Below are 24,380 nucleotides of genomic sequence, written 5' to 3'. Positions count from 1 at the left end.
CTGGCTCCCGGTAAACATTTGACTATGGTGGCTGGTGTCTCTATATTCACGTTCCGTACAATAGAATCACCAATAACTAGAGCACTTTCATCAGGTTTCTCAGTGGGTGCATCACTGAGTGGGGAGAACCTGTTTAATGTTTTGATCGGAACAGAAGAGCGGTATTTTGACCCACGACTACGCTGCCTCATCGTCACCCAGTTGCCCTGCTGCAGGGGCTCTGCTGGAACCGGACAATGTACAGGAGTCCCTGAGCTAGACGCATCCAAAGCCATATCTAGAGCCCTAACATTCTTACTGTCCTCAATTAAAGTTTGGTTGCGTGTCTCTAATTCTGAAATCTTCTCTGTCAGCCTAACTGTTTCCCTGCATTTATCACATGTGAATCCCTCATCAGCGACAGAGATAGATAAACTGTACATGTGGCAAGAGGTGCAAATAACAATTGTAGGAGAAGCCATTACTCACCGTGCTTGATGAAATATTCTTACTGCGGTTGTTTGATGAACTTGTGGAAAACTGCAGCGTGCAACACTAGATGCGTGTCTCTAATTCTAAAATCTTCTCTGTCAGCCTAACTATTTCCCTGCAATTATCACATGTGAATCCCATATGACAGACAGAGATAGATAAACTGTACTGTACATGTGACAAGAGGTGCAAATTACAATAGCAGGAGAAGCCATTACTCACCGTGCTTGATGAAATATTCTTAACACAGTTGTTTGATGAACTTGTGAAAAACTAGAAGGAGAGAGAGGAAAGGAGAAAAGAAAATAGTGATAGGTTCTAATGAAAACGCTAATGACAAGCTAACGAGTGCTAATGCAATGCAGGTGTACTGCACTCACGGATATAAAATAAAAGTGAACGATCAAAATTAATCTGATAAGATTGATCGATAATATCAGAAATATGGTGTGAATTAAGTTATATTTTATCACTTTAAAAACAGAGAGTGATAGTAAGATAAAGATTCTAGAGGAAAAAAAGAAAAAGGCTACACGGAGCTATGACTAGTTACAGCAAGGCCAGCAGGAAGTAGAGAAAACACTGCCCAACAGCTACACCCGCAGTCAGGGAGGCTCAGTCTACACTCTGCACAAAACCAACACAACACTCCTTTTCCACAGAGCACTTCTAGTCCCTAGAAATCTGTCTTAATCTGTTTTAGTGAGCACTTCTCCTTTGCTGAGATAATTCATCCACCTCACAGTTGCGGCATAACTAGATGCTGATTAGACAGCGTGGTTATTGCATGATACAATTCCGGCAATTGTTCCCGGGTTGCTGGTAAAAGAGTCACCCTTTACAGCATTAGTTCTGGCTTTTGTTCACACAGAGCTCATTCTGGGACTTAACCTAGTAATGTTACTAGGTCCCCAACCCTGGATCAGTCCCGGGATGTGTTTGCTTTTACACAGAAGGGAAACCGGCAATTTACTAGGTCCAACATTCAGAGTGAAAGGGGCTTTAGGCTCACCGAAACCAGTCAGTATCTGGTGTGACCACCATTTGCCTCACGCAGTGCTACACATCTCATTCTGATAACTTTCTGCAATCCCGTCATCTTTATTTTACTAACTGCATGCAGAAGGTGACCCAGCTGACCTCATCAGAAAAAAAACTCAACACTATATGCAGTTCAACTTCTTAAACTACTGCTTTAAAGAAGATATACTCTTGCATAACCTCAATGCATAAATTATTAACCTCCACATCTCCACCTCAAGAAACTCATCAAGATAGAGCAGCACTTTTAAATATATAACTTGCCATTAATTGCCATTAATGATATAAGCCTATTATTAATTTACATATTTTATTAAGTTTTATTCAAGCATGCTAGTGTGTTTTATGTATGAAATTTGAATCAATACAATTCTAATATACAGTATATGCAGTGTATTTTCTGTTAATCTAACAATTATTTGTATAAATGTATATTTTTGTATTTAACAAATGTATTTCATTTATTGAACCTTGTGATTTGATTTATTTCTCTTTTAGGCTAAATGATTGTGGCTTAACTGACAAAAGCTGTCCAGCTCTGGCTTCAGTTCTTGGATCAGATACCAATCTGAAAGAGCTGAACATGAACAATAATAATCTGCAGGATTCAGGAGTGAAGCTGCTCTGCACTGGACTTAAGGATATAAATTGCAAACTAGAGATACTGAGGTAAGTTTTGTGACAATCATTAGTGTTTTGTTACAATTTTGATCCATCTGTTAACATGGACCTAGATAATTTGCCACAGAATTGAGGACAGAACTACTTCAGCTCAGTGAAATTTGCAGGCTTTAATTCCAGCATGAACTCTTACTTCCAGTGTCCTCATTTATCAACAGTGCATACACACAGATTTGTGTGTAATGCGTGCGTAAGAACAGTCTCATGCAAAGTGTGGGATCTACCAACTTGTACTTAAACATAGGAATGTGTGTAAATATAAGCAGAACTCTGAGCATGCTTAAGCAGAGAATCTAGAGCTAGAATGGCAATACTACAAAAAGAAAATGTCAGCTAAAACATACTGGTAAATATTCAGATTATAACTGAAGTGTTTTCTCTTTATGCAGTCTCAAGAACAACTGTATCACTGAAGGATGTTGTCATGTTCTGGCTGCAGCTCTAAGTTCAATCCCTTCAAATCTGACAGAGCTGGATCTGAGCACGAATCAAATAGGAGACTCTGGAGTGACAGAAATCTCCAGTCTGCTGATAAATTCACAGACACTACAGATACTCAGGTCTGAATTTGGTTAATCTAAACATGAATCAATGTAAAGCTCCAGCTGGTCTGTAAACTGGTGCTGTGTCACAAGGAATGGGTCAGTAATGTGAAATTGGTGTGCTGGTGTAGATACATTTATAAAATATTGACAAACAGATGGATTTTTGGAAGTGATGGGAAATGTTAATATCTTAATGGTTTAATTTTTTATGCATGTATTTATTAATTCATTAATTAATTCATTTGTTCATTAGTTTGGTCTTTCTGAAGACTTTCAGACTGCAGTATCACAGAAGAAGGTTATAATTCAGTTGCAATCAACATAATTCAGTCAATACAATTCAACCCACTTGACCTGCAAGACATTTTGCTGTGGAGAACATAATTTTATGAAAACAATTTAACAAAGGTATCAGTAAAGTGTTAAAAAAGTTTGTTAATACACTTTTGAGTGATTCTGAGAATGGAACATTGATGAATAATGATGAAATTCAAATTGGCTCTAAACATTCATGTTAAAAATTATTTAACCCCCCAAAAAGTCCAGCAATAAAAGCTGCCTGTAAGTACTAAGAAGCTTCTGTCACTTCTCTACTACAGTCTTGGTCCATTCCTCGCCTGAAAAAGCTTCCAGATCACTGATAATCTTTGGTTTTCACTTTGCCACGGCTTTCTTCAAATTCAACCAGATATTTTCAATAGGAATTAAATCTGGAGACTGAACAGGTCACTCAAGCACATTCTATGACTGATCCCTGAACCACGCAGAAGTAGATTTGGATGTGTACTTTGGGATGACTGTCCTACAGGAAAGTCCATTGATCATCAGCTTCAATCTTTGCACAAAAGGCATCACAATTCTTGTCAAAATGGCCTGATACTTCAAATTATCCATGATGTCCTTCATACAGTCATGGTTTCCACTTCCTGCTGCAGTAAAGCAACCCCATAACAGGACTGTTTGATGATGGAGATGTTGTTCTTTCTGCTTATGAGATTTGACTTTTTTTTGCAGTAGACACATCCCTGATCCGTGGGTCCAAACAGTTCCAGTTTGGTCAAATCACTCCATAAAACATTCTTCCAGATCTCCACAGGTCTACACAAATGAATTTTAGCAAGTTAAAGTCAGTCTTTTGTTCTTCTAAATCAAGAGTGGTATTCTGCAAGATGTCTCAACATGAAGGCCATACTTGTGTAGTGATCTTCTTACACACTGCTTTGAAATGGTTTTCGTTCTTTCATTGGGTCATCTTGCAAGTCTTTGGCGTACATTGCAGGTTTTTCTCAGTTGCTCTGATTAAACATTTTATGATATTGTGGTTTTTCTTCAACACCCTAAAAAGGTTTTCTGGTACAACACTCTTTAAGCTAAGGAATAAGGCTGAGAGTTTTTAATGTCTTGGAAATCTTCTTACAGCCTTTACAGACTTTCTAAAGTAATACAGTTATTTATTCTCTATAACTTCTCTGTAGCGTTGTGTGATCTCTGTTGACTTTGCCATTTTTGCTACTCAACTTCAGCACATGCATGGGTTAACTCTGTGTATGTGTAACAGCTCAAGCTAATTCTGTTTTTAATAGAGTTTCTAAAGACTTAATTGTGTTATTATTCCCCACCATGCAAATAAGATATAAGAGATACTCCACTCCAAAATGAAAATTTACCCCCATAATGTTCCAAACACGTAAAAGCTTTGTTCATCTTTGGAACACAATTTAAGATATTTTGGATGAAAATCTGGAGGCTTTAGACTGCCAAGTAAAACTTGAGACATAGCTCTGTTATTAAAATCTTATAACTCCAAAATAATACATTATATAAGATTATATATTGACATTATGACTTTTAATATATGACTTTTAAAGTCAGTGAACTGTTATAGATGCAATTTAGAGTTTATCCTGGATCTTCAGAAAAGCTTGTATTTCTAAAGTACTGCAGTCTCTGAGGGGTTGAGTAATTTTGATTGCAACTGTAGGTTATAATTGTGGAAAATTAAAACTGCAAAAATTAAAAATAGCATTTGTTGTAGTTTGAGTTCACCGGTATAGAACTTTAACCAGCTTTACTGTGAAAAGAGTCCATTCAGGTCAAAAATCCTTTAGTGCATCTTTTTATTTTCTACATTCTAGAACATGTACTTGTGTGACAATCTGTGTTATAAGGAATAATACCATGTTTTCTAATAGACTTTCAGACTGCAGTATCACTGAAGAAGGTTATAAAGCTCTGTCTTCAGCTCTGAGATCAAACCCTTCAAACCTGATAGAGCTGGATCTCACAGGAAATGATCCTGGAGAATCAGGAGTGAAGCAGCTCAGTGATTTACTACAGGATCCAAACTGTCAACTCAAGACACTGAGGTGAGACCTGATGAAATAATGCAAAATAAATGATACGCATGTGAATTATATAATTTGACTAATTTAGTAAGGTATACAATTTGTTACATCAAAAATTTTCAAAATGATCAAACATTGAAGATCAGATGCTGCACCTGCTGTTGTTTTGATGATAAATGTCTGCACAGTTTAGTTCTATTAAAAGTTGCAGGTTAAGCAAACATTTTTTTGTCAGTAGATGTGCTGGTGTTCAGTAGTTTGGTGCCTCAATTAACATTTATTATTGTGGACATTTCTCATGAAAAACATATTCAGTGTGATTTATTATCCTGATTGTTTAAATGTCACTGAATGCACTGTACATTAATTTCCATCAAGCTCAGATTCACAACACTGTAGATCACTGATCTAGAATAGAGAACTGGATTGATCATGACATCATGAAAGTGAAGCCACTGCACCGCCATATTAGTAATCCCTAGTGTGTGTAAACATTCTATTGAATTAATAGGAAATTGTATGATTTTAATGAAAAAACATCACATAACAAGTCAGCGTTTTTAAATCTGAACTATCCCTGTACATTCTTACAATGCAAACACTCAAGGGAATTTTCCCTCCTTATTAAAAAGCTACGTTCATTACAGTAGCGAACATCATGAACACTCTCTCTTTCATTCTGAAATCTGAAGAAAGATTTATGCTTCGTATAAACGTATCTTTATTCTCCTTGAACAGTTATTCATTGTTTATATAATTATGTTGTAGTGTTTTCATTCGTACAGTAGGTGCTAACTGCAAATGTTTTAACAATGATTTCGTTAACAGCATTCATTTTGAAGCAGGTAATGATTTAAGTGGTGGTTATAAATTATTATTGATTTAGCATACAGCATTTTACATGGAAACAGTAGCTAATGCTAGTTAACATATGTGTGATCTTGGACAGTCTGAAATAGATGTTGCTCAATCAAGACATTAAAAATATACACATCATAATTTATTCAGAGAAATAACTGAATACAGACATCAAGTCAAGTCACCTTTATTTTTATAGCGCTTTAAACAAAATACATTGCATCAAAGCAACTGAACAACATTAATTAGGAAAACAGTGTGTCAAAAATGCAAAAGAAAAACATTACAGACATGAAGCTTTATTTCAGGATGGTAAATTAAGCTTTTCATTTCAGTATAGAGCAATTTTAGAGGGGTCATATAATGCCCATTTCCCACAAGTTGATATAATTCTTTAGAGCCTTAATGAAAAGTCTGTAACATAGTTTGTTTAAATTTCTTAATGTTACTGTAAAAAAAAAACTTTTTTACCCTGTCAAAAACAGCTGTTTTCAAAACAGGCTGGTTTGTTGGATTCTCCTTTAATGCTAATGAGCTCTGCTGACTCCGCCCCTTTCTTATGATCTGCTCTCCAAGAGACTGTTTACTTTAGCCACATTCATAGTGAAACTTGCTAATTAGCACATTATTAGGAAAGGGCGATTTTCAATGATTCATTTAAATACATTATACTCACTGCTGGAGGCTGGATCATGAAGGATTTGCACGAACATAAACGCAATTAGATCAAGGACGCATTTCTTTCACTTCTCCAACCATAAGTTAATCCTCTGAGATTTCAGTCACTTTGATGTCGGGAGTAAACAACTACTGCTATGTTCATTATAACATCCAACAACAAATCACCTCAATTACTTAGGAGTCATGCTCGTCTGCATCTCGGACTGATGACGGCTCACTCAGGGCGGGTCTGAGGTAAGACAAGTCCAGTCAGTGCTGAAACACTGCTGTCAATCAAACAATCATGGGAGGGGCCTCCAACCGTGTGACGTCACACAGTCAGAGTGCTCGATTTGAGAAAGGGGAAAACATTTAAAAAGATTACAGAAAAACCACTTGGTGGATTTTTATCATTATAGGGTGGTTGTGTACACACAATGGCAACAAACATTTATTTCAAACAACTTGTAAGAGTGCATGTAGCATTATATGACCCCTTTAACAGAAGCTATTGCATTATTCATTGTATATTGAAATCAGTTTCTGATACTAATAGGTTCATATTTAAAAATTCCTGAATAATTACATACATAAAGAAATAGGCTATATTTTGTGTTGGATCAATTACCTGTGTCGTCAGTGTGCAGCAGACACACACCCTAAACGGTTTAAATATATCCTTATCTTGCCCAAAAAGACCAAAAACACTGCAGATAACATGAAGTAAAAATTAATTTACATACATGCTGTCAAGGTTTTCGCTGCCTGAAGGAACACGGAGCCGAGGATAAACGAAATAAGGCTTTTATTATATCCAACACAGGAGATATCCAACATGGAGCACAGAGGTAGGCACACGTTAGTAGCAAATGAAGAGACCCGACAAAACAGAACTGAAAGGACAAGGCTTATGTACAGCGGATAATGGGGAAACACAGGTGGATGGAATCACTAAATTAACACACATGAGGAAGAGAATAGACACACCTGGGAACTAATCAAACCAAAACACGGAAAGACAGAAACTGGGTCACGGGCAAAAACACACTAAAAGAGTCCAGGTGTGACAGTACTCCCCCCTCCCGGTAGGTGCGTCCTCGCACCGTAGAAACAACAGGGGGAGGCGTGGGTGGGAACTTGGGAGGAGGTTCCGGTGGAGGACGGACTCCCAGGAGGGGGCCAGCAGACAGGGACCACAGAAGGAGGAGCCAGGGAGGAGACGGAGGAAGGAGCCAGGGAGGAGACAGGAGCAGGAGGAGCCAGATGGTCCACCAGAGACCAGCCAGGACGGAGATCCAAGGTGGAGTCGACGGCGGGAGGAGCCATGGTGAAGGAAGGGTCGACGACACCAGGGGGCCGACAGGCGGAGACTGCACCGGTGGGTGAGGAGCCCAAGATGGAGCAGCACAGCCGCAGAGCCAGGGTGACGACGAGGATCCGGAGGGCCTAGGTGGAGCTGAAGGCTCAGGCGACCAAGGTGGAGGCGGGGTCCTGGCAGACCGCTGTGGAGCCGGAGCGACCGAGGATGGAGGTGGAACTGGAGGGAAGGAGGAGCCTGACAAAGCCGGAGGGATGGAGTGACGAGGTGGAACCAAAGGAGAGGAGTCCCGAGGCGGCGGATGGTCGACGACTGACCAAGGTGGAGCCGGAGGGACGAGGGAGCCCGGTGGAGCAGGTGGGATGACAGGCCACGGTGGAGACGAGGGAGCTAAGAGCCAAGGCGGAGCCGCTGGGTCGAAGGACCGAGGAGGAGTCCAGGGCTCGGAGGCTGGAGGCGGAGACAGGGCCTTAACACGCCAAGGCGGAGCTGGAGACTGGCAGTCCAGCGGCGAACCACCGCGCCCCGATGGCGCGGACTGAGGGTGAGCTGCAGGACTGACTGGCACCAGCAGGGATGACGAGGAACTGGCTGGTCTAGGAGGAGGAGAGAGGAGAAGGATGGGAGGAAGGACAGGAGGATCAGGGCTGGACGGAACCAGCGGAAGTGGAGCAGAGGGACCAGCAGGTTTGGGAGGAGGTGGGAGAGGGAGGCTGGGAGGGAATACAGGAGACACAGAAGATTCAGGGCTGGGTGGAACCAGTGGAGACACAGATGATTCAGGGCTGGGCGGAACCAGCGGTGAAACAGAAAAATCATGGCTGGGCGGAACCAGCGGAGACACAGAAAAATCATGGCTGGGCGGAACCAGCGGAGATACAGAAAATTCAGAGCTGGGCGGAACCAGCGGCGACACAGAAGATTCAGAGCTGGGCGGAACCAGCGGCGACACAGAAGATTCAGGGCTGGGCGGAACCAGCGGAGACACAGAAAATTCAGAGCTGGGCGGAACCAGCGGAGACACAGAAGATTCAGAGCTGGGCGGAACCAGCGGAGACACAGGAAACTCAGGGCTGGGCGGAACCAGCGGAGAAACAGAAAACTCAGGGCTGGGCGGAACCAGCGGAGAAACAGAAAACTCAGGGCTGGGCGGAACCAGCGGAAATGGAGCAGAGGAAATGACTGGAGGAGGTAGGAGTGGGAGACTGAGAGGGTATACAGGGGACTCAGGGCTGGACGGAACCAGCGGGGAAACAGGAAAACTCAGGGCTGGGCGGAACCAGCGGAGAAACAGAAAACTCAGGGCTGGGCGGAACCAGTGGAGAAACAGAAAACTCAGGGCTGGGCGGAACCAGCGGAAATGGAGCAGAGGAAATGACTGGAGGAGGTAGGAGTGGGAGACTGAGAGGGTATACAGGGGACTCAGGGCTGGACGGAACCAGCGGGGAAACAGGAAAATTAGGGATTACCTCCATAGACCAGTCCATCAGATCCAGAACTTGCTCCATATGATCTTCAGAGATTGCATACAGCTCACCCTCAGTCGCAGGAGTGTGGGCAGGGCTTTCCTCCACGCCCTCGATCTCCACGAGGACTCCCACGATGCACGGTGTGGCCGGCTCACACACCTGGTCAGTCGCGCTCTCGAGATCCTGTTCCCTGTCAATGGATTGCTCGGGCTCTGCGGCTGCGGTGGGCTCTGGCTCCGTGTAGCGAGTTGGTGGCTGGCTGGTCTCTGGGTAGGGAGTGGGACTGGCGAGATCCTCTATGGGGCTGACGGTGAAAGATGAGCCATTTCTCGCCAGAGTCCACTCCACGTATGCGGCGAAATCCTCCCGAGGACCATCTTCGGGCGACAACGCTCTGCACTTGGAGTTCAGGCTGGTGTTGTAGAAGGTGCAGAGCGCGTCGTCCGGGTAGCTGGTGGCATTAGCTAATAGCAGAAACCGTCTGGTGTGGTCCTCGAGAGAGCGTCCTTCCTGCTCCAGCATGAGGAGGAGGAATCCGGGGCTAGAGAGGGGATCCATCAAACACTACAAAACAAAAGACTGAGAAAAAACGAAAGCAAAACGGAGGGAAAGACGCAGTTTTAAACTTTCTTTTTTTTTTTTGGGTCGGGTCTTCTGTCACGGTTTTCGCTGCCTGAAGGAACACGGAGCCGAGGATAAACGAAATAAGGCTTTTATTATATCCAACACAGGAGATATCCAACATGGAGCACAGAGGTAGGCACACGTTAGTAGCAAATGAAGAGACCCGACAAAACAGAACTGAAAGGACAAGGCTTATGTACAGCGGATAATGGGGAAACACAGGTGGATGGAATCACTAAGTTAACACACATGAGGAAGAGAATAGACACACCTGGGAACTAATCAAACCAAAACACGGAAAGACAGAAACTGGGTCACGGGCAAAAACACACTAAAAGAGTCCAGGTGTGACACATGCATCATAAAAAAATAATCCTGTTTGACTGGTCAGCGGTTTGCTTGTGACTCAATGGTGCTCTCTGCTGGTAGGGAATAGTAAGATGGCTGATCAAACACTTCTGTTGGCTTCACTGCCTTTTGGCAGTTTATAATGTGATGAGTGATCTAGTCATATATAGATCAGTGCTGTAGATCTACTACAGCAGATCTATCACAGACCACAAATATGTGATGTGTGTTAGGAGAGGATCAGTGATAACATCACACACACACATAAACACACACACACACACACACATGTCTGAACCTGCAGTTCCTCTCATAATGAGCAGAATTACTGTTGCATCAGGCCATCAGTTAAGTAAAACTATCCAGAGATGTTCTGAACCCAGATCATGTTCTCTGTTAGTGGATCAGCAATCCAGTGTTTGGTGAATTCTGCTACATAATAATAGGAAGAGCCGGCATCAAAAGATCAACTAAATATATCACTATGAATGCTTAGCTGTCACAAGCTAGTTATCTCTTTGCTAACTTTCCTCATCTCCTGCTTAAAAGCCAGAAAGATCTTCAGATTTTTGAGAATCATGATCTAGTGAGCTTTTGCCCCTGAGTTTCTTTTAAAGAATTTTCTTTTATTTTGCACATTGAATTGATTCCAGCTTCATCTTCTCTTCTGCAGGTTTTTGGGTCCTGCTGCAGATGAAGGCTGTCAGTATGTGACTGGAATTGTGGGTAAAAACCCGTTACTCCTGAGAGAGCTGAATCTGAGTAAACATGAACTAGGAGACACAGGAGTGAATCAGATCTCTGCTCTACTGCAGGATAAACACTGTACACTCAACACACTGAAGTGAGTTTTTTTTCATTGTTACAAGGACACTTTTAAATTCTTGCTGCTGTGTTTTTTTATGTGTCTTCGTCATCATCACCAGTATTTGTCATCTGTCAGCTAAAACATACTGTATCTGTAAAACATACTGGTAAATATTCCAATGAAAACTGAAGTGTTTTCTCTTTATGCAGTCTGAAGAACAACTGTATCACAGAAGGAGGTTGTCATGTTCTGGCTGCAGCTTTAAATTCAAACCCTTCAAATCTGACAGAGCTGGATCTGAGTGAGAATAAACTAGGAAACCCAGGAATGAAGATCATCTCGACTCTATTTGAAAATGTACAGTGTAGACTGGAAAAGCTGAAGTAAGTATTTTAAAAGTGTATCCCATTAATTACCAAGACTGCAGTTATCCACCACAGTTTCATAAATGTGAAAATATTCATTTTGGACTGAGCTATATTTGGAAATAAAAACTAAATAAATGCTGTTTTATAAGTTATGGAGAATTGTTTTGTGTCTCCAAACAGTCGTAAAACTGAAAGCATTCAATAATTAAGAAACAGATTTAATATAAAATATATTTTAATTTAAGATATGTTTTTAGTAATCAGATTTATGTATGACATTTTTGTTCTGGCTAGTAGAAGTTCTGTATGACTGTTAAATGTAAAAAAAAAAAAAAAAAATGCTGGTGAGTGAGTTATTTTGAGCTTATAACTTGAATATGAAAGGTATACCTAGTTTAATGTTCATGTAATTTCCAAGATTTTGGGGCAGATTTTACCAGATTTGTACAACAAACTGTTTATAAGCCTGTTGTGAACTAAACACAGAAACTTAAAGGTCACTGTTGAGTTTTCCACCAAAGTAAAAGTCTGAGGACATTGTAAAATAAAGAAATTAAGACAGCATTGTAATTATGGTTTAGGTTAACGTACTGTACTTTAAAATGCAAAAATTTTAATAATCAAATGAAATAATTATTTACAGTGTGATTATCATTCAAATCTAATATTGGCAGATAAAAGTAGTAGCTAAAGCTGCTGTTTGTGTAATTGTATGTGTATCTTAATTAGTTGTGTTCTCTCTTCTACAGGTTAAACTGCATCAGTATTACAGATGAAGGTTGTGCTGCTCTGGCATCAGCGTTTAATTCAAACCTCAGAGAGCTGGATCTGAGCAGGAATCAAATAGGAGACTCTGGAGTGACAGAAATCTCCAGTCTGCTGAGAAATTCACAGACACTACAGATACTCAGGTCTGAATTTGGTCAATCTAAACATGAATCAATGTAAATCTCTAGCTGGTCTGTAAACTGGCACTGTGTCACAAGGAATGGGTCTGTCATGTTTTCTAATAGACTTTCAGACTGCAGCATCAGTGAAGAAGGTTATAAAGCTCTGTCTTCTGCTCTGAGATCAAACCCTTCACACCTGATAGAGCTGGATCTCACAGGAAATGATCCTGGAGAATCAGGAGTGAAGCTGCTCAGTGATTTACTACAGGATCCAAACTGCCAACTCAAGACACTGAGGTGAGACCTGATGAAATAATGCTAAATAAATGATACGCATGTGAATTATATTATATAATTTGACTAATTTAGTAATGTATACATTGTGTTGCATCAAAAATGTTCAAAATGATCAAACATGAAAGATCAGATGCTGCAGCTGCTGTTTTGATGATAAATGTCTGCACAGTTTAGTTGTGTTAAAAGTTACAGCTTAAAGGGTTAGTTCACCCAAAAATCAAAATTATGTCATTAATGACTCACCCTCATGTCGTTCCAACCCGTACGACCTCAGTTTATCTTCGGAACACAGTATTTTAGATTTAGTCCGAGAGCTCTCAGTCCCTCCATTGAAGCTGTGTGTACGGTCTACTGTCCTTGTCCAGAAAGGTAAGAAAAAAATCAGCAAAGTAGTCCATGTGACATCAGAGGGTCAGTTAGAATATTCTGAAGCATCGGAAATACATTTTGGTCCAAAAATAGCAAAAACTACGACTTTATTCAGCATTGTCTTCTCTTCCGTGTCTGTTGTGAGCGTGTTCAAAACAAAGCAGTTTGTGATATCCGGTTTGCGAACGAATCATTCGATGTAACCGGATCTTTTTGAACCAGTTCACCAAATCGAACTGAATCGTTTTAAACTGATCGTGTCTCCAATACGCATTAATCCACAAATGACTTAAGCTGTTAACTTTTTTAATGTGGCTTACACTCCCTCTGAGTTCAAACAAACCAATATCCCGGAGTAATTCATTTACTCAAACAGTACAATGACTGAACTGCTGTGAAGAGAGAACTGAAAATGAACACAGAGCCGTAGTTTGTTGCCTCAATTAACATTTATGATTGTGTTATTGTGGACATTTCTCATGAAACATATTCAGTTTGATTTATTATCCTGGTTTTTTAAATGTCACTGAATGCACTGTACATTAATTTCCATCAAGCTCAGATTCACAACACTGTAGATCTACTACAGCAGATCTATCACAGACCACAAACATGTGATGTGTGTCAGGAGAGGATCAGTGACACACACACACACACACACACGTCTGAACCTGCAGTTCCTCTCATAATGAGCAGAATTACTGTTGCATCAACACAGACATCAGTTAAATAAAACTATCCAGAGAAGGGTGGCCAATATGAGCTAAAATGCATATCACAATATTTTACACTGTCCAGGAGATATCGATATTATATTGTGATATGTGAAAAGAAAAAAAATACAAGCAAAATATTTTAATCTTACATAACTAGAAAAAGTGAGGGATTTTATTGTGCCATTGTTTTTCTCAAAAAGTGGGGCCTGTGTGAATTAAATTAAATTAAACATTGTGTGTTAGAGTTGGCCAGTGGTTCCCAAACTTTTTCAGCCAGGCCCCTCTTTTGTAGAGAAAAATAGTTTAAAGCCCCCCCCCCCCCCCCCCCACCCCCTTTTTTATTTTTGGAAAGTCTCTTATGCTCACCAAGGCTACATGCATCACGCTGCATCCACAGCAGAAAACATCACTTAGTTTTCTTTGCTTTTGTCAAATCGAGCTGCTCGCGTCTGGTGCAGACTCTTAGAGCAGAACCATGCATCGTTCATTTATATTTCTACATGACTCCTTGCAATACAACTCTGATTCATCAGTCGCTTCATCTAGTGGTCTGTTATTGATACAACCACAGCTGCTACAACTGATAACTGAGCGCTAGTGTTGAGCTCATTAAAATATGTCAGATTAATATTTTGTGTTCAATTATTTACTTATCAGGAAAGGGGCCACGTGGAAATTATACAGTGTAGTCTTTATCACCATGCAGAGGTTTATTTTGTAAAATAATCTGCTGACTGTACACTGTCCCTCAGTTTGGGAACCACTGGAGCAGGTGATCTGTGCTCTATTAGTTTGGTCTGTTACGATGCTCTGTTTGAGCACACAGTAATGTACTAGTAATGTACAGTAATAATGCCTGTGTAGCACACAGAGGTCAAAAACATTCATCCTCGACTCTTTATCATCATTTGTGTTCAAATTTGCAAAGTGTATCAAATTGAACAAAACTATATTAAATGCAAAATTTGAATTCATGAATACCGTGGATACTGTATCCAGTATCCATGGTGTAGCAAAAACCACATTATGCAACAACATAATACCGCTAGTCACTTTCATACCCACCCCTAATCCAGAGATGGTCTGAACCCAGATCATGTTCTCTGTTAGTGAATCAGCAATCCAGTGTTTGGTGAATTCTGCTTCATATTAATAGGAAGAGCCGGCATCAAAAGATCAACTAAATATATCACTATGAATGCTTAACTGTCACAAGCTAGTTATCTCTTTGCTAACTTTCCTCATCTCCTGCTTAAAAGCCAGGAAGATCTTCAGATTTTTGAGAATCATGATCTAGTGAGCTTCTGCCCCTGAGTGTTAAATAATTTACTTTTTTTTACTTTTGTCTTTCTTAAAAATATTTGTGTATTTGAATGTTCAACTGTTTAAACTTGAACTATAGCTTTTTGTTACAAACAATATTTGATAATCTTTAAATGTTTTGTGATGTAATGCACATTGAATTGATTCCAGCTTCATCTTCTCTTCTGCAGGTTTTTGGGTCCTGCTGCAGATGAAGGCTGTCAGTATGTGACTGGAATTGTGGGTAAAAACCTGTTACTCCTGAGAGAGCTGGATCTGAGGGGACGTAAAGTAGGAGACACAGGAGTGAATCAGATCTCTGCTCTACTGCAGGATAAACACTGTACACTCAACACACTGAAGTGAGTATCTTACGTCATTTCACATGTAACAGGACTAGTAATGTTACAGTCGTCTATTTTAATTCTCATTTGAGTCTGACCTCACGTTATAAAGCTTGGAAGAGCCAGGACATTTTTAATATAACTCTGATTATATTTGTCTGAATGAAGAAATTCATATACATCTAGGATGTCTTGAGGGTGAGTAAATCATGGAGTAATTTTCATTTTTGGGTGAACTATCCCTTGCACAGTGGTGGAGAAAATAATGTGAACACATTAGAAATAGCCAGTATTTTATTAATATGTTTAAAATTTTTTGCCTTTAATACAGCTTAGAATAGATTCATACAACTTTTAAATAGACTTCAGTTAAATTCTGTCTCTAACTTCTTCTGTGACTGCTGAATGTGATCATGTTTACTGACTACAAACTGAGGATTGAAGACTAATTAAAATGTGTGCACATGTGCATGATTGTTTCTATATTTAAATGTAATTTCATAAAGGCAGGGTCAGTCTGGTTTCTGTCACTTCTGGGGCTTGATCGTCCAGTCTTCCTCTGGGACAACGGCCAGGGTTTTTTGGTCAACTGGGTCTCTGAGTTTAGGTTAGAGGAGGTTATGAATGAATGTGACTTGTAAAGTTGTGTAATCTAAACATTTGAGAGTTCTGCTCATACAGGTCAAATACACAACCCAATATCCAATCATTTCAGTTAATAATACCAAAAATACACAAACATTTCTCTTTTATCCAGTGGGACAGAACTGTTTTCATTGTGTTTATTAATGAGACACAACAGAATAGTTCTGTGCTGCTGTATCAGAACATATTCATAGTGTTTATTGATGCTTCATATCATCTCTCTGTCATCAAACACCAGATTAATGAATGTGTAAAGGCGGTCGCACACCGGACGAGACGCGCCGCGTCGCGTCGCGCCACATGTAGGACAACTCGAGGTATCGCACACTGGACGCGCACATTCTAAATGCGTGAGCTCAATTTCGCAGCAAGATGGGAGAGTTTTAACTTCATCTATTATTTTAATTTTAAATATATGATTTTAATTGATAAAAGCTGAGTTTTTAACGTTAATTAATTAAAATAATCTGTGTTATTATAATAAGTCTGTTATTGTTTTGTTGTATCTGTTGTCTAGGCAACTGTGCTGCTGAAAACGTAACCAAACACTTTGTAATGTTTTATTTAAATGAAACAAGTGTGCTGTACTTTAATTTCAGTTTCAGTTTATAACATCTGGGTTTTTTAATATAAAACTATGCGGATGGCGCTCTGTGGCGCGGCAGAAATTTGAACAGCGTTCTGAGTCGTAGCTGGGCGCCGCGGACAGACGCCGAATGGCGCCGCCGGTGTGTGTACACTCATAGAGAATAATGTGTTCGAATTTTAAAGACGTGGCGCGACGCGGCGCGGCGCTGCGCTTCTCGTCCGGTGTGCGACCCCCTTAACACAACTGAACAGAACCGGTCCAGACTGGGCTTTATTCTGTGCAGGCATTGCTTCTTCAGTCTGACCTGTTTCAGAGAAATATTACTGTACTTCACATCTACACACACAGACAAACCTACAGTTTTATTTAGATGTGCAAAGTTGAATCTGTGTAGCAAAGCTGATCAAGTCACTGGACAGAGCAGAGCGAATGCATTTACGTTGTAGTGATGTGCAGACCAGAATCAGTTTAAACACAAATACACAGCAGTCAGGACTTTTATTTTAGACAATATGCTCAGTTTTAGACAAAAGATGAAATAAGAATTATATGACAGAAATAAAAAGATATGAAATATTTTAACCCCTTTCACACAAGGTTGTTAGGAATTTAAACTTCATTGTATTTCTATCAAGAATCAGCACAAATTATACATAAATCAAGAGAAGTGTCAATTATTTGATTAAATGAACAAGTTTTGAAGACCAAATTGTGGAAAATTATCCAATGATGTTCAGACACTCTTCCTCTGTTTTTTGTTTTATCAAGACATTGTGACTTTATTAAATAGTTTTCTTCTATCTTCTCTCTTTCTCTGAATGTAGATTAAGAGACTGTGTTTGACAGATGAAGGTTGTTCTGCTGTGACTTCATGAACATAACGTGTCTGATTCATTGTGTTTTCTCTTTCTGTCTTCAGTCTGTGTAGATGCAGTATTACAGAGGAACAGTGTCTCATCCTGACTTCAGCTCTGAAATCAAACCCATCACACCTGAGAGAACTGAACCTGAGCTGGAATGAACTACTAGGAGACTCTGGAGTGAAACACCTCAGTGATCTACTGATGAACACACAATTCAAGCTGAAGAAACTAGAGTTAGTATCATTATACTCTACAGCAGTTACAGTCAGATTGATTTATCAGAATACACTATTTATTTCCAAAAATGAATGTACCCTTGTGATCTTTAATGAAAATAACCATCTCTTTCTCTCATAAACTCATCTCTTTTCTTGTCTGATGATGTGAAGGAGGGAAAACCTGCCAGTCTCATGAGATCACAGCAATAGACAACAATTATCAGTTTCTCATCAAAAACTCATGAATTCCTGACCTGCAGTTTTGTTTTGTTTTTAAAGTGGTTTCACTCAGACATGCATCACAATAAGAACAAAATATGATCACAAAATGTTGTACTTGTTGACTGTACACTACAATCTTAAAATATCTTGAATTACATTTTCATTTCTGAACAGAATCTTCTTTGTTACATTTAAAATCAATTTGAACATTTTAATGTTATTTTTAAGATGCTTCTGTAGTTGATCCTGTATCTTAATTACATTATAAATCACAAACCTCTTTTATTTATTTTTTTGGTCTGACTAAAGATGCTCTAGACTTGAAATGTAACTAATATCCTCAATATCCTAGTTTTTTATGGCTGTGTAATTTTTTTTTTTTCTGGTTTCGGCAACATTTTATTTATTGCACTGTATGGTGTTTACTCATGATGAATTAACATGTCTGATTCATTGTGTTTTCTCTTTCTGTCTTCAGTCTGTGTGGATGCAGTATTACAGAGAAACAGTGTCTCATCCTGACTTCAGCTCTGAAATCAAACCCATCACACCTGAGAGAACTGGACCTGAGCGGGAATAAACTACTAGGAGACTCTGGAGTGAAACACCTCAGTGATCTACTGATGAACACACAATTCAAGCTGAAGAAACTAGAGTTAGTATCATTATACTCTACAGCAGTTACAGTCAGATTAAAGATTACTGTTTACTTTCAGGAAAAGGAAAGGAAAGGATGTGACGTGTGGCCAAATATAGTGTCCCATAATCTGAACATGTGATCTGCATTTAACACACACACACACACACACATGTTTGTTTTTGTGAAAAGTGGGGACATCCCATAGGTGTAATGGTTTTTATACTGTACAAACTGTATATTCTATCGCCCTTCACCAACCCTACCCCTAACCCTAACCCTCACAGGAAACTTTGTGCATTTTTACTTTCTCAAAAAAACTCATTCTGTATGATTTATAAGCGTTTTTAAAAATGGGGACATGGGTTATGTCCTCATAAGTCACCCTCTCCTTGTAATACCTGTGTCATACCCATGTCATTATACAAAGTTGTATCCTGATATGTCACAAAAACATGCCCACTGTCACACACACACACACACACACACACACAGTGAACACACACACACACCGTGAACAAGCACACACACACACACTGTGAACAGACACATGCACACACCGTGAACACACACACACACACACACCGTGAACACACACACACACACACACACACCGTGGACACACACACACACCGTGGACACACACACACACACACCGTGAACACACAAACACACCATGAACACACATGTTTGTTTTTGTGAAAAGTGGGGACATCCCATAGGCGTAATGGTTTTTATAATGTAGAAACTGTATATTCTATCGCCCTTCACCAACCCTACCCCTAACCCTCACAGGAAACTTTGTGCATTTTTACTTTCTCAAAAAAACTCATTCTGTATGATTTATAAGCGTTTTGAAAAATGGGGACATGGCTTATGTCCTCATAAGTCACCCTCTCCTTGTAATACCTGTGTCATACCCATGTCATTATACAGAGTTGTGTCCTGATATGTCACAAAAACATGCCCACACACACACCGTGAACACACACACACACACACACACACAAACCATGAACACACACACACACACACACACACCGTGAACACACTCAGTTTTAATGTTATTTTTAAGTAGTTCTGTGGTTGATTCTGTATCTTAATCTACTTTAATCTTTTTTTTCTGTTTTTGTTTATGGTCATATAATAAGGTTTTTGGCAATGTTTTATTAATTATTGCACTGTATGTTGTTAACACATGATGAATTACTCACACATGAACATAACGTGTCTGATTCATTGTGTTTTCTCTTTCTGTCTTCAGTCTGTGTGATTGCAGTATGACAGAGAAACAGTGTCTCATCTTGACTTCAGCTCTGAAATCAAACCCATCACACCTGAGAGAACTGAACCTGAGCGGGAATCAAATAAAAAACACAGGACTGAATCACTTATGTGACGTACTGAAGGATTCACGCTGTAAACTGGAGAGATTGAGGTCAGTAACATTCACAGACAAGAATCAAAATGATGAAAATCACTTTGTTTAACTCTTATGTGCTGTTCAAGGTCTTTTGAGACCCCAAATGATGTTTGCTGAAATAAAAACAAATGTTCCCTTTATCTAAATGACATGAGACTTTATACGGTTGTCAACACTTGATAGATCAACAAATAGAAAATTAAATTGGATTGATATCTGGTTGTGTGTTAGTGTGAAAAAAGTCTCTCTCTGGAGACTCACATTGAAATGAATGAGGAAATGATCAAATCAATACTTTCTCTTCTTTATCAAATAAAATCAATAAATCCACCACAATTCAGACCACAAAATACACAAAGATGAACTGACAACCCTTCCACACGTTCACAATGCAGAACGATTACACTCACATACACCCCCCAAAAAACACTCCTAGACATTAATGGAGACTATAAAAATTTTGATTTTGTAGTTACATAATGTCAAAAATGTCACTCATATACCAACAAAATGTCCTTTTGGTCCGTGTTCTCTGTTGGCTGTGTTCTCTGGAGAGCCCAAACAGCACGAGTGTCGTCCCCAAACGAACAGCACATAAGAGTTGAACAAAACACTTTATACTCAATATCTCATGATGAATGTGTTCACATTATATTTGTGAAAGATTCTTCATCTTAATGATTTGTTTGTAAGATGATCTCTCTTCCTCTGTTTGTCTCTTTCTAGTCTTTATGGCTGTGGCATTACAGATGTTTCTTCTTTAACTCAGTCTTTGACAAACACAAAAGCTCTGCAGTTTCTAAAAGAGCTTGATCTGAGATATAATAAGATTGGAGACTCAAAGCAGAAGCTCATAGATGTGCTACGAGACTCAAACTGTGAACTGAGGTGAGTAAACTTCACTTTGTGATATTAAAGAGATTCATTTACCTCTGATATCAGAACAAATATATACTTTCAGATATTAGTGAAAAGAGTTTATCAAATGATCATCAAGCTTTATTTCAAAGGGTTTGTGTCAGAATGAAATGTAAAGTTGATCAAAATGTTGAACACAAAGGAGGAAAGAGAAGAAAAGCAGACTGTCACAGCTTTCTACAGCAACAGCTGCTTTATTAATGAGATCAGTAATAGTGAATCATTAGAGTTTGAAATAGATTTGTTCAGATTGTAGGAAAACGCTGGTAAAATCAGAGCAGATTCAGCTTCAGCTCACAGTCGTCCAGCATCACATGATCAATGTCTCTGTCTCTTGTGTGTTTTTACTTTGACAAGCAACACGTCACATTACTTTACACTTACTTTCTGTAAGAGATAATGTCCCTCCAGCCGCTTGTTATCACAGAATAAACCCGACAGGGTGATCAGGACTTGTGTCCTCCTGAAGAGACTTATTCTGTGATAACATCCGGCTGCATCTGCATTATCACACTTATTATATGCTTTCTTGACACACAAGTGAAGAATTAGACACAATTTAGATTCAGCTAAACACTTCTGCTCAGTTAGCAACAACTTGAACAACAAGACACACTTTGAACAATGTCTCCTCAAGTCTACTATTAACAGGAATCTCCTGCGGTTTGGTTTGAGGGTAAATCCAGTCAGTAACTGAGGCACAAGCTAATAGCAGTTGTGTTTGAATGAAACAAGTTAATACATATTCTAAATCGGGTATAGTCAGTAATTATTCTGAATTATACAGGATTTTAATGCAATATTTTACTAAAATTAAAAACAACAAAAATGGTGATTGAAATGTTTTAACTAATTTGTACTTTATTCCACTGAACTCTGATTATCTTCTCTTTTCGTTTCACCTTACAGTGTAGATCCATCACTAGAATCTGATAAATGCTGTGTATCATAAAGTGAAGTGATCTTGAGAGGAGCAGTAAACATCAGCTGAAGATCCACAGAAGAGCTTCACTACTGTGTCTATGAGGAGAAATAAATGTGTGATAAATGTGTAAATGTGATCCATACAGGTGAAGAGACTCAGACTTTACAATCAAATAATGCAGCATGTGTGTTAGAAACATGATATTGAATGATTAATGTTGCTTTAGTATTCAAGCAGATGATCATTGTGTTTAATGTAAAGCTGGAACAGAGGAGGAAGAAGCTCAGATGAGTCTGTCTGGCTCTTCAGTGTAATAATATTTCTATTAAACACATTCATAATGATTCAGATGTTTAAATGTGATTGTCAAGTGCAGCGCTTAAATGTGTCAAAAGATATAAAGCAAATCTACAATGTGCCAAATTTCCATGTTACTTAAAACATGTCCATGATCTCTTACATTTTCTACACATTGTTATTCTATTTAATTCTATATTAAGTTAGCTCTGTTTCTGTCTGTTGCTAACAATCACAAATCCTCTCATTACAACAAACAAAGCAGAAACACAGTGTCAATAAAAGCTGGATTGTGCAGTTTTGACAGATGAATTGATTAAAACGGGAGTTTTCACGCACAGTGAGTTTGTGCTGAACTGATTGACAGCTTCAGTGTTTAGAAATGCTGCACCTTTTACTCGCTGTTTGTCTCATTTTATTCACTATTTGAAGAACAGTTGTTTTGATCAGACTTTGTGACTTTTCCTACAGAAGAACAAAAAAGATCATATTGTGCTTCTCTTCATTTTCATGTCATTCTCAACAGTACAAACAGCACTTTTAACATAAATTGATTAAAACAGTTTATTAAAAACAGTAGATCTGTGTGTAATATTTTCTCTGATCATTTATTTTTTATTGTGATTTTTAAACTACTTTCCTCATCACTACTTTTGTATTTGAAATAATGATCACAAATAATAATAAATGTTTCTATATATCGTGTATATATGATTGATCTCGTATCAGACGCATTCGGTTGAGTTGCGCAGCAGTAAAGCGCTTGATTGTTCGGTGATTATCTCTTCAGATAGCGAGCAGACAAACAACTATGACTGGGACTGTCATACAGATAACATTATAATGAGGACACTATTATAATAAAATGCTGTGAATGTTAAGAGTTTAGTTGTGTTTCTGCTCGTTGTTGTGTGAAGATCGCTTCCACAAAAGGAGTTCATTCAGAGACACACAGACACGTTCACTTCTGCGTTCAGGGGATTCTGTGCAGATAGATATAAGTCCTAATATTAATGCTATGCTGTATAAATAACGAAGCGTTTAATATAAGAGATAAATGATGAGTTAAATCCCGTTTATTATAAACCTGATATCAGATGCCTCATTAGTGGCCGGGTTTCTCGACAACGATTGATCTGAGAGTTTAAGAGCGTTTTCTGAGAGTCATTTTACGATCGTTAGTTATTGTTTCACGTGTGTTTCTCAGAAATGCACTTAACACAATCTCAGTATCTGTGCTTTAAGAGCTGCTTAGAGTCGCTGTCCGTTTGTCAAGTGCAGAAATCTCATCTTATAGAGTGACTCTTGATTGTAGCACACGCTCGTTTACTGAAATGTTCATCTAATGCTGTGTTCAGACTCTGTCAGCAGATTGTCATTTGACTGACAGCTTCTGATCAATCTGGAAGCAGCCAAATATCTCCAAATGAAAGAAAACTCGGGTTTATCTTTGCAACAATACCCTTCAAAAGGCGTTCGGATGAAGAAAAAAAGAGGATAAAGGGGCTTGGATCAGATCGACTCAACTTGTGAATTCATCAGTAGTCAAGTGATCTCGATCGAGCTTACACTCGGGGCTTTTCCATCACTTCTGATGGGAATCACTGACTAGCTGAAGTGATTTTCTCTCAATCCAGGCCGACGAGACACCGATATTGCCACACAGTGTCCACTTGTGCTTCTGCTGCGCTACACTGATGCCAAAAGAATGGTACAGGAGAGTTTATTCCTCTGGGTTCAACCACAGCTGAGTCCATCACTACAGCACTAAAAGAGTGTCTTACTGTCATCCTTCCAGAGGATCAGAAGAATAAACTCATCTCCCAAGCGTATGATGGAGCCAGTGATGAGGAGCGACACTGCAGGGGTTCAGAGGAAGATGAAGATGTGGACCCAAATGCCCATTACATCCACTACTATGCACATCAGCTCAATCTGATCATGAAACAGGCCACTTCTCACAAACCCAAAGTCATCATCAAACAACATCATGCCACATGTGGACCTCCTCTATGCCAAACTCCAGAAGAAGGACACAGATTCAGTTCACATTTAGAGGAGCATCCAGCAGTTCCAGCAGGACATACAGAAGATCAGGTCACAGCTGTATTCCTCCTTTTGCATTTGTTATTATTATTATTATAATTATTACTCCTCCTTTGCAGAAATTCTCTCCATTCGCTGGTTGA

The 24,380-nt window shown here is 39.3% G+C and overlaps 1 protein-coding gene and 1 long non-coding RNA gene across 2 annotated transcripts in view; one reads left to right on the top strand and one right to left on the bottom strand.

Annotated features, from left to right (window-relative positions):
* Positions 1 to 24,380, top strand: part of LOC127987565 (NLR family CARD domain-containing protein 3) — a 260,615-nt gene that overhangs the window by 58,802 nt on the left and 177,433 nt on the right. Inside the window, exons 8-17 of the mRNA XM_052589932.1 lie at positions 2,011 to 2,181; positions 2,583 to 2,753; positions 4,931 to 5,104; positions 11,034 to 11,204; positions 11,378 to 11,551; positions 12,286 to 12,447; positions 12,550 to 12,723; positions 15,302 to 15,472; positions 17,608 to 17,784; positions 18,470 to 18,646. Coding sequence (XP_052445892.1) covers positions 2,011 to 2,181; positions 2,583 to 2,753; positions 4,931 to 5,104; positions 11,034 to 11,204; positions 11,378 to 11,551; positions 12,286 to 12,447; positions 12,550 to 12,723; positions 15,302 to 15,472; positions 17,608 to 17,784; positions 18,470 to 18,646 — 1,722 coding nt within the window. The remainder of the gene's footprint in view (positions 1 to 2,010; positions 2,182 to 2,582; positions 2,754 to 4,930; positions 5,105 to 11,033; positions 11,205 to 11,377; positions 11,552 to 12,285; positions 12,448 to 12,549; positions 12,724 to 15,301; positions 15,473 to 17,607; positions 17,785 to 18,469; positions 18,647 to 24,380) is intronic.
* LOC127987626 (uncharacterized) overlaps positions 1 to 24,380 on the bottom strand; it is a 459,131-nt gene that overhangs the window by 369,791 nt on the left and 64,960 nt on the right. The window lies entirely within an intron of this gene.

Source organism: Carassius gibelio, chromosome B22 (assembly GCF_023724105.1).
Source record: "Carassius gibelio isolate Cgi1373 ecotype wild population from Czech Republic chromosome B22, carGib1.2-hapl.c, whole genome shotgun sequence".
Taxonomy (NCBI): domain Eukaryota; kingdom Metazoa; phylum Chordata; class Actinopteri; order Cypriniformes; family Cyprinidae; genus Carassius; species Carassius gibelio.
The sequence above is the reverse complement of the archived record's forward strand: the minus strand, read 5'-3'. Positions and strand labels throughout refer to the sequence as shown.